The sequence below is a fragment of the Simochromis diagramma genome, unplaced genomic scaffold (assembly GCF_900408965.1).
Source record: "Simochromis diagramma unplaced genomic scaffold, fSimDia1.1 OVJJ01000228.1, whole genome shotgun sequence".
NCBI lineage: Eukaryota > Metazoa > Chordata > Actinopteri > Cichliformes > Cichlidae > Simochromis > Simochromis diagramma.
In genome coordinates this window covers 1-10,000 of record NW_024386873.1, presented here as the reverse complement: position 1 = coordinate 10,000, position 10,000 = coordinate 1, and the positions used below count along the sequence as shown (strand labels likewise).

General features: G+C 48.6%; 2 protein-coding genes across 6 annotated transcripts in view; both read left to right on the top strand.

Moving 5' to 3' along the window:
- The window catches only part of LOC120733491 (leucine-rich repeat-containing protein 3-like), a 5,806-nt gene extending 943 nt beyond the window's left edge, over positions 1–4,863 (top strand). Inside the window, exons 1-6 of one of the 5 annotated variants that reach the window (XM_040031736.1) lie at positions 1–102; positions 1,708–2,056; positions 2,467–2,592; positions 2,687–2,848; positions 2,919–2,997; positions 3,133–4,863. The exon at positions 1–102 is cut by the window's left edge and continues 422 nt beyond it. In XM_040031736.1, the coding sequence (XP_039887670.1) occupies positions 1,808–2,056; positions 2,467–2,592; positions 2,687–2,848; positions 2,919–2,997; positions 3,133–3,365 (849 nt within the window). In that variant the 5' untranslated portion in view covers positions 1–102; positions 1,708–1,807 and the 3' untranslated portion in view covers positions 3,366–4,863. Of the gene's footprint in view, positions 2,057–2,466; positions 2,593–2,686; positions 2,849–2,918; positions 2,998–3,132 lie in introns of all 5 variants that reach the window. The other 4 variants (XM_040031734.1, XM_040031733.1, XM_040031732.1 and 1 more) reach the window with 4 other exon arrangements.
- Positions 4,864–6,374: 1,511 nt separating this feature from the next.
- Positions 6,375–9,995, top strand: psmd3 (proteasome 26S subunit, non-ATPase 3; the record flags this gene model as incomplete). Its single annotated transcript, XM_040031857.1, has 5 exons — positions 6,375–6,656; positions 8,575–8,765; positions 8,911–9,051; positions 9,507–9,643; positions 9,722–9,995. Coding segments are annotated over exons 1-5 (924 nt in total), but the record flags the coding sequence as incomplete, so codon positions are not given.
- Between the last annotated feature and the right edge of the window lie 5 nt (positions 9,996–10,000).

The window sequence follows — 10,000 nt, the reverse complement described above, 5'->3', positions numbered from 1 at the left end:
ATGGTAACAGTCTTGCTCCAAACCAAAAAGCTCTGAAACATTTGGGATGTGAGCAGCACTGACAGCTGCACAGCTTAGTGGAGATGCAAGGTTAGCATGGAGGTAAATATCATGACAGCACTGAGAGTGGGTCCACAGAGGTGGTGATGGAGCTGAAACAGGGTTTAGAATAATATTGTAATAATACTGTATAATAATAACAACAATAATAATAATAATATAATAATATTGTTGCTAATTTTACATTTGTGGGTGAAGACTTTGTTCTGAGCAGATCAAACATGAAACAAAGGCGCGTGCGTCCTGTCAGCGTGCGACAGCCCCGTTTCCTGTCCGTGCGGTCAGACCAGAGCACTCTGATCTCTGATGTTTGTTTGGTGATGTCACAGAGGACCAGTCCTCGGGACGTGTCTGTGCTTCGGCCTGTTGTCTGAACTAAAACGTTTGACCTCAAATAAAACAGGAGTAAACGTCTGACACAGGGAAGGCGAGCACGCTGCCGGCCTCCATCACTGACCTACAGTCAGCTTTAGTCTGTGATCCCATGCCAACATCAAACTGAAGTCTGGGCCGGGATGTGATCAGGATGCAGTGCGGCTGGGTCAGGGTCACACCTGAGTCAGGACCCTGTCAGGGAGGGGCTTGAACAGTTTCCATGGCCACACATTATATCAGCGTTAAAGGAGCGTGACGCTTTATGTTCAAATAATGATGATAAATATTGATGAATACAAAAACACATCACTGCTGTGAAGCGTTGCTCACGACCTCAGCACAGGTGATGATGATGATGAACTCACTGCAGCTGTTACAGTACACTGAGTGTGAGGCTTCTGAGTGGGTGGAGGAGCTCAAGGTTTGGGCTGTGTTCACAGTGAGCGTGGATGGATGTAGTCCTGCGGTCAGCTGGAGGTCACTTCACTGCAATCCTGTCAGTTTCTTATCAACAACAGTTCACTACTGAAAGAGCACACCAGGCTTTTATTGTGAAAGGCAAGGACGGGAAGAGTCCTTTTGAATAGAAAACACTGAGGAAGAGGAGTCACATGACAGGATGACAGAATTCCTCCTTTTACATGAGTGCTGAGACAACAGGAAGTTTGAATCTCAGTCAGATTTTTACCCGGATCAATAAAACATGAACAATGTCACACTGATTATTATTGATCTGAGGCTTTATTGATCCAGCTAACAGTAAGAACTCGAATTTGTAGCTGTGAACAAAGGCTACGTTTACCACAGTGATGAAAAGTTTCAAAGTAAAAGCCTTGTCGGTGTAGCGGAGCCCAGAGGAACAGACCAGCAGCTTTAAAGGGTTCGAAGGTTAACTTCTTTTTTCTTCTCTCTTCTTTCTTAATCCCTGTGGGAGGATTTAATCTGATAATCTGCTCATTTCCTCGTTGGCTTCATGAATCCGTCTCCTTTATCTTCTTCTCATCCCTTTGTTCTCCTCCTCCTCACTCTGTGTAATCCCCGCCTTAATCTTTTGTTTTCCTGCTGTTTTGTTACAACATTGTTTTATTCCAGAAACTTCCTCTCCTGGCGCCTGATATCAGTAACGAGTGTTAATAACAAGTTAATAATGATTATTGATCAGCTGACCGTGATGGTGTGTTTCTGACGTTTGAGTCTTTATTCCAACAAACATCAGTGTGAGGACTGGAGTCTGCAGGGGGCACCGCTGAACTTTGAACTGTTTTTCTGCAGACAGGCTCCACCCCCGGCTCCCTGCTGCCGAGTCAAAATGGCCGCCAGCAGCTGAACATGTGACAGGAAGTTAAAGTAACAAGTCGACTCTGTGATCATCATGTCCCACGCCAAGCACCTGCTGCCGATGTCTTCCACTGCGGTGGATGTTTCACTGCAGAGGATGCCCCGCCTCCTTTTTTTTCTTCTTCTGGTGTTGCCGTCACTCAGCCCGGTGTCGGCCACATCACCGCTCACTGTGGCATTGTGGCGTCGTGGCAACCGAGTCTCCACTATCAGCGCCTGCCACCGACTGGAGACAGCAGACGGAGGACTGACGGTCCGCTGCAGTGGACTCAGACTGACCCAGGTGTGTGTGTGTGTGTATGTGCATGTGTGTGTGTGTGCGTGTGTGTGTGTGCGCGCGCGCGCGCGCGCGCGTGCGTGCGTGCGTGTGCGTGCGTGTGTGTGTGTGCGCGCGTGTGTGCGCGTGCGTACGTGTGCGTGTGTGTGCGTGTGTGTGTGTGTGTGCGTGCGTGTGTGTGTGTGTGCGTGTGTGTGTGTGCGTGTGTGTGCGTGCGTGTGTGTGTGTGCATGTGTGTGTGGCTGCTTTTCCTAGCTTCAGGTGGACTTTAGCCTCTGAATGACCTGTGAAAACCTCCAACCCGAGAATGAAAACTAAACCTGACTTTAAGTTCTCAGGCAGGATGAGGATGCTCACAAAGCTTTAGCAGACGGGATCCGTGCGCTCACAGTATCCAGGTGTGTTTGTGCGCTCAGGTACCCATCGGCCTGCCTAACCGCACCACTCGTCTGTTTCTGAATAAAAACCTGCTGACCTCTCTGGCGGCCGACACGTTCTCCAGTCTGTTCCTGCTCGATGAGCTCGACCTCTCACATAACCAGGTAGTGAACAGCTCTTCATACCAGTTTAGAGTATGCACCAGTTTAATACCAGTAAGACACACACAGCAGGATCATACTGTTTCGCCCTCCTCAGCTCTCCTCACTTGAAGACGGTTGTTTCCGTGGGTTGGACTCGCTTACTTTCTTGGACCTGTCGTACAACCGCCTGTCCACGCTGGAGCTGCCGGTGCTCGGCGGTCTGCAGATTGAGGCCAACCTCACACATAACCCCTGGCACTGTGACTGCAGGATGGAGGTGTGCACAGCTGCAATGATGTGTGTTTGTAGTTCACACAAAGTCATTACAACTTTCTGTTTGTGTTTAGATGTCCATGCCTCAGTTGGATCTGGACCCGACCTCACTAGCAGAAGTTGTCTGTGCAACCTCTGATCTCCCAAACCTCGGTAAGCTTTCTCTCAGCAGATGTGCTGGACAAAGAACACACAACACATCATTTTTCCTTCTTTTGTACCATTTTGTTCTTTACTTTTGGCTACACACTGATTTATGGTCTGACACTGTGTGATGTGGTGTTACAGGAGCTGTCGGGATACCACTGGTTGTGCTGATGGAGGACTGGGATCTGTGTTTGTCTGTGAGGAGAACCACTGATGTGGTGACACTCGTCACCATGTTCCTCTGGCTCTTCATGCTCATCTGCTACCTGGCCTACTACATCCGCCAGAACCAGGCGGTCACACGCCGAAACCTGGAGTACCTGAAGTTACTGGAGAGCAAAAATCCTTATAAACCCAAAAAGACAACTTCATGATGACCTTTTGGAATTCCTGAATGCCTGTCTAGAGTTACCCACAGCTGTGTTTTCCCTCAAAGACATCCGTAATGACTTCCAGAGCAATTTCTTTGCCCACAGGTGCCCACGGGACTCCGGGTACCTTCTGATCAGTTGCTCCCCTCCAAAAGTTACAAAAGCACATAAAGGACTCCTTAATGATGCAATGCAATACCCCACTGACACTCAGCATCTCTAAGGAACCACAAAGCTTCTCTAGAACGTGATCATGTACTTCTAGGTCTTCCTCTGAGAACCCTGTAACCTTCTGAAGCACGTCTTCAAAGTGTCCTGTGAAAGATTTCTACAACATATTCAAGTCCTCCTAGAACCTTCTCAGTCTCTTCACAAACCCATGAGCCCTTCACAAGGACTCTTAAACTTTCCTGTGACTTCCTTATAGAGACTGTTTGTTCTCCTAGATCGATGTGATCTGAGTTTCTCAGAGATGTCTGATACTAGTTTTCCACCGACATGGTCCCGGTGGTGGTGCAGATCCAGTTTGGTCTTGGTACCTTATCAGAACCAGCCTACATTGCTGCCTTTTTGGTACCAGTTCAGATTTTTACAGGAGAAACACGTGAAACTGGTTCTAGACAGGATGCTGTCCGTGCTTAGAAAACATGAAGAGCTGCAGTAGTGTCTGTTCACCTGGTTACCAACAATAAACAAAAGCCCTCAAAGTTCGTTCTGCAGTTTTCTTTTCTTCTGAACTTCACCAACCACAGCATGGCTGTGCAGAAGAACGTGTAGGTACACAAAGACTACACATGCTCACATTTCACTGTGAGGGGGGCCCTTCACCTGAGAGGTGATGCTGCTGTATGGGCAGATGGTGATTTTGATTTTGGGCTGACCTCTCTGTGAGGAAGCCGCAGGGATGCGTGAGAATGTAAAACTGGTCACTGAGAGGTTACTGAGGAAGTTCTAGGATCCCCTGAAGCTCTTCCTCAGGTGGCTTCCACAGTCAGGACCACCCTGAGTGGTTTTTACACCAGCAGGGAAAATATTTTTCTTTTTAATAAATGAATCATGACGAGGGAACTGTTGTTGCTCTCCACGTGAAGGTTTTGTGTCTTTGCAGCGTGACGGCAGCAGAGACAGATGTAAAATCACAGCACGGTCGTTTGGCTGTGAAGCTCTTCAGGAAGTACTCTGACCTTCCTGACACCACCATGAGACTTTCTTAATATAATGGCATAATGTCATCGGTCATCATCCTGTGGTTTCACCCACACAAAGACATATTGGGCCTCGAAGTTCTAGAGAAGCATTTTGGCAGTGTTGGGAGTAACGGAGTACATGCACCGCCGTTACGTATTTAAAATTCTAAATATGAGTAACTGTATCCGTTACAGTTACCGTTTAAAAAGGTGGTATTCAGAATACAGTTACTTTGTTGAAATAAATGGATTACATGGCGGCATTTTCCTGTTTCGTATGTTCGGCTATGTCCTCTCTATTTTTGGTAATTCCACGCCGGTGGAAACCCAAACAAACACGCATTAAGAGGCTCTGATGTCTCAGTCTCACGGCCCACGTCACCCCTACTTGCAGCAGCATAATGATTCGAAGAAATATTTTTTAAAAATTATTCACAAAAATTTTTAATATGAAGGCAACAGGCAGCGTGTTACAGGCATCGCCCTAAAGCATGCAGCCTGATGGGCAGTGTAGTCCGTGCCCGTGTCTGTGAACGAGGAGGGAGAAAAAGGAAAAGTACGAGCTGTCACCGAGCAGAAACGGGAGCTGGAAGCATGTAAATATAATAATAACCACTGCAGCCAAAAAGAGTGCCTGACGAGCCCAGCTGTAAGTAAGCTGTTGAGACTCGACTGTACGCTGTGTTCCTGTTTTCCTCTGAAACAATAAGCTCTGTTGCAGCAGCCTTTCAACGCCTCTCTCTGTCTCTCGCTAGCAAAGTCGACCCAGACAACAAAGTAAAGCTAGTTTTCAGCTACGAGCCCGACATGAACCCGACCTATCAGCCAGAGGTTCTTTTACAACGGTTCGGAGTCGCTGACCTGTTTTATATACGCGTGGAATAGTTTTCTATACGAGATCACTGCAAAAAGTGCAGCCTTACCTAATGTCCACCTACTGTTACTCATTTATATTAAGATTTAAACATCTAGTTGGTGTGGAGAGTAACCTTCAGTAATAGTAATAAATCACACAGCAATAGGACATTCATGTGGTTGTAAAAAGCATGATAATATATTAAGTAATCCAAAGTATTCAGAATACGTTACAAAATACATGTAATCTGTAGTGGAATACATTTTAAAAGTAACCTTCCCAACACTGCATTTTGGTTTCTTGAAGATGTTTAAGGTGGTACGTGTGACTCTGAGAACTGTTCCCTGGCTCTCCATCAGCCCTGTTTGTTTGAACTGTGTCCTCTGTGTTCAGTGAGCTCAGCCTTCGCCGTCATTCTGACTCCACGCGTGAAATAAACCGTTTGTTCTGCTGAGTTCATGTCTTTACTCTTATTCTGACTTCATTATTCTGACTCTAAAGTTACAGAGACACCATCATTATTTTTGCCACTCCATATTCAAATAACATCAGTTAGTAAAAATCTAATGAATGCAACACACTAAAACACATCACACACACACACACGCAAGCCCGTTCAGCTATCTTAGTGAGGACCTTCATTGACATAATGCCTTCCCTAGCCCCTTAGCCTAACCCTAACCATTAAAAATGAATGCCTAACCCTGACCCTAAACCTAACCATAACCTAATAGTAACCCTGACACTAAAACCACATTTTGAGGCTCAAAAAGGTCTTCACACTTGTGAGGACCAGTGAGTGTGTGACTCACAAGTGACAGATTTCGGTCCTCACAAAGATAGCTAGACAGGAACACACACACACACACACACACACACACACACACACACACACACACACACACACACACACACACACACACACACATCTGTGATCGATTATCGAGCCTGCGCTGCTGTTTCCGCTCTCTTCTGCTTCTGTCTGTCATATCCCAGAATCCTCTGCGCCACAGAATAGTGTCCAGTCATTGTGGGTCAGCTCGGTTCGGTTTCATCCACCCAGACACAGCATGAAGGAGACCGCGGCCAAACGACGCGACAAGGCGGGAGGCCGGGACCGGGACTCGAAGGCAGAGAAGCCAAAAGAGCCGAAGGAGGTGGGCCCAGAGCCGCAGGACGTGGAGATGCCTGAAGAGGAGGCGGCTAATGCGGCCAAACAGCCAAAGGAGCAGGACAGCCTGACCCTGGACGGTAAAACTCTTCAAACACCAATACCGATACCCCCCAGCACAGACCCGGGAACGGGGTCTGTGCTGGCCCGGTACCGAGAGTCACGGCAGCTCGGCGGTTAGCCTATTAGCATGAGGGGCTAACAGCCCCAGAGAGTCTGCGCGTCATTTAGCTTAAAACCGACACCAACCTCTCCCATTCGCGGGTCCGGACCGGGCCCCGTTCCCCTTCAGACCGGTGTCGTGCCAAACTAGGTATCCCCGACAGAATTTGTTTCCCCTGCGTCGGGAGCACACGCTGGACTGTCCAAATCACGGACAAACAGGGTCCCACATTGTTGATTTTTAGTTTACAAACGCTTCTTGTAATGACTAACTACTCCTGACATTTTGGAGATGTTAGCTCTTTACACAACGAAGTTATAGTGGGATACAAATAATATCAGGCTGATCCTGCCATAATTTGTTCCCCCTGTGTAAATCACGGACAAACAGTATCCCACATTGCTGATTTTTCGTTCACAAACACTTCTTATTATGACGCATTACTCCTGAAACTTTGGAGGATTTAGCTCTTTATAGAGTAAAGTTACAGGAGAATAAAAATAGTTATCAGCCAAAATGTTAATGGTTTATTAAAATAATCCCATCTGATACCCCGTGAGCAATAAATATATAATTTTCTGTTGTAACCCCCAAACTGAATGGTAATGTAACGATGCCAATTTTTCCCTTTTTCACAAAATGAAAACATCAGTACTTCCTGCTCCCAGCACAGGGGAAACAAATTCTGTCGGGGATACTTATATATGTATGTACTTTGTACATACGTACTTTGGCACAACACCGGCACCAGAACCCCCGAAAACAGATTTGATGGTCTCTGAGTGCAGAGAGAGAGAGAGCTGTGCAGGACGTAACAGCCAGAGAAATAGGACCTCTTCCGCCCGTACATTACACAGACGCCACATCGGGGAGACCGGTCAGAACAGGTGGCATAAAGAACAACAATGACATGTACGACACTATAAGGAGTGCAGGAGAGAAAAAGAGTTTATCAAACATGAAGCGTAGTTTGATCTTCTGCTGCTGGTTCAGTCAGGTTTGGTCAGAGTGATGAAACCTGCAGCTTTCAGCCCGACGGCGTCTGTGGACGATCCACGCTCTGTGTTTGCATGTCTGCTCCCGTTTACAGTTTTAGCTGTTTGGTGGTTGTTGAAATAGTTGTGTGAGCTTTAACCTGAGATTCTGGCGTTAAAATACATTTATATTGAAATCATTCAGGATTTAATGAATCTTTGAAACCCAGCCCTTTGAAGGATAAACATAAACATCAGTTTGCCTGAGACTAGGCCTGTGCGATATCACCCTAAATTCATATCTCGATATTCTTTAGCTGGATGGCGATATACGATATATATGTCGATATTTTTAAAGCCGTTAAGTGAGAACAAACAGAGTTCTTAGTCAAAGCTGTGTCCCAGATCTCACACAGGCACTTTTATTAACATACAGCTCCACAAGTCTAGTTATAACGTAACATAGACTATATCGATATATTTAAAAACTCGATATATCACGCAGTCCTACCTGAGACTGATGTGAGCCTCGACTTTGTGCTCCGCCCTAACACATGAGGCATCAATGCAAGCCCAGGACGTCGTCTGTGTAGAACACCAGGACCTATCAGGGTGGCTCAGGTGTAACAGGACACATAAATGGATCGTCCGGTTCTCAGGAGGATGTAACCGTCACCGTACGGCACGGATGTAGAGCCGTGCTGTCATGAGCACAGCTGTAAGCAGCTAAGCTCCTTCTCTGTAGCATCTGCATGGATGGAGGTCAAAGGTCGCACGAAAAGGCGTAAACATGAGGATCTCGCTGAGCCGAGGCCTGTGGGTCATGTGACTGGTGCTAATGTCACCCCCCCCCCCCCACAGATATTAAGGAGCACGTGAAGCAGATCGAGAAGGCCGTGTCGGGGAAGGAGCCTCGCTTCGTGCTCCGCGCTCTGCGGGCGCTGCCGTCCACCAGCCGCCGCCTCAACACCAACGTGCTCCACAAAGCCATCTGTGGCTTCTTCACCAACAACGCCGCCACCCGAGACTTCCTGCTGGGCTTCCTGGAGGAGGTGAGCGGCAGCTTTGAATTAATGACAAACAGGAAGTGAACCCTGACCTCTGAGAGGTCATCAAACAGTAACCTGATTATTTATAACAAGGTGATCGATTCCTGATCAGATGGTGTGTGTGTGTGTGTGTGTGTGTGTCTCTCAGCCGATGGAGATGGCCGACGGAGACGTTCAGTTTCGTCCTCGCACGGGGAAGGCGGCGGCAGCTCCTCTGCTGCCAGAGGTGGAGGCGTACCTGCAGCTGCTGCTGGTGGTTCACCTGACCAACAACAAGAGATACACTGAGGTGACCCGCCCCTCACTCACCTGTGTGTGTGTGTGTGTGTGTGTGAGAGACCCGCCCCTCACTCACCTGTGTGTGTGTGTGTGTGTGTGTGTGTGTGAGAGACCCGCCCCTCACTCACCTGTGTGTGTGTGTGTGTGTGTGAGAGACCCGCCCCTCACTCACCTGTGTGTGTGTGTGTGTGAGAGACCCGCCCCTCACTCACCTGTGTGTGTGTGTGTGAGAGACCCGCCCCTCACTCACCTGTGTGTGTGTGTGTGTGTGTGTGTCCCGCATAGTCTCTGGGTTTTTCCACGAGCAGCTGCAGAGACCAGCCTCGGTAACCAGCCTCGGTAACCAGATGCCTTTTGTGAGCCGGCGTGAACAGCTGAAGACGAAGGTCGAAGGACTCGAGCCGGGGGACTCTGTGCTCGCCGGTGACGCTCTGTTGTGTGCTGACGGTGACGTTTGTGTTTCAGGCGCAGAAAGTGTCGGACGACCTGCTGCAGAAGATCGTCTCCAAGAACCGCCGCGCTCTCGACCTGGTCGCCGCCAAGTGCTACTATTACCACGCCCGAGTGTACGAGTTCCAGAACCAGCTCGACATCATCCGCAGGTACGTACACACCTTTCTCCTTTCCTGATGACATCACACCCTCAGACAAGCAGTCACACGACTGTCCCCCCCCCCCAGCTTCCTGCACACCCGCCTGCGCACGGCGACCCTGCGGCACGACGCCGACGGGCAGGCGGTGCTGCTGAACCTGCTGCTGAGGAACTACCTGCACTTCAACCTGTACGACCAGGCCGAGAAGCTCGTGTCCAAGTCCGTGTTCCCCGAGCTCGCCAACAACAACGAGTGGGCGCGATACCTCTACTACACAGGTGAGCTCACAGCCGCGGCGCTCAGGCGAGTCCCCGCCATGACGCTGCGCTCACCCGCCTGTCATGTGACCCACACAGGTCGTATTAA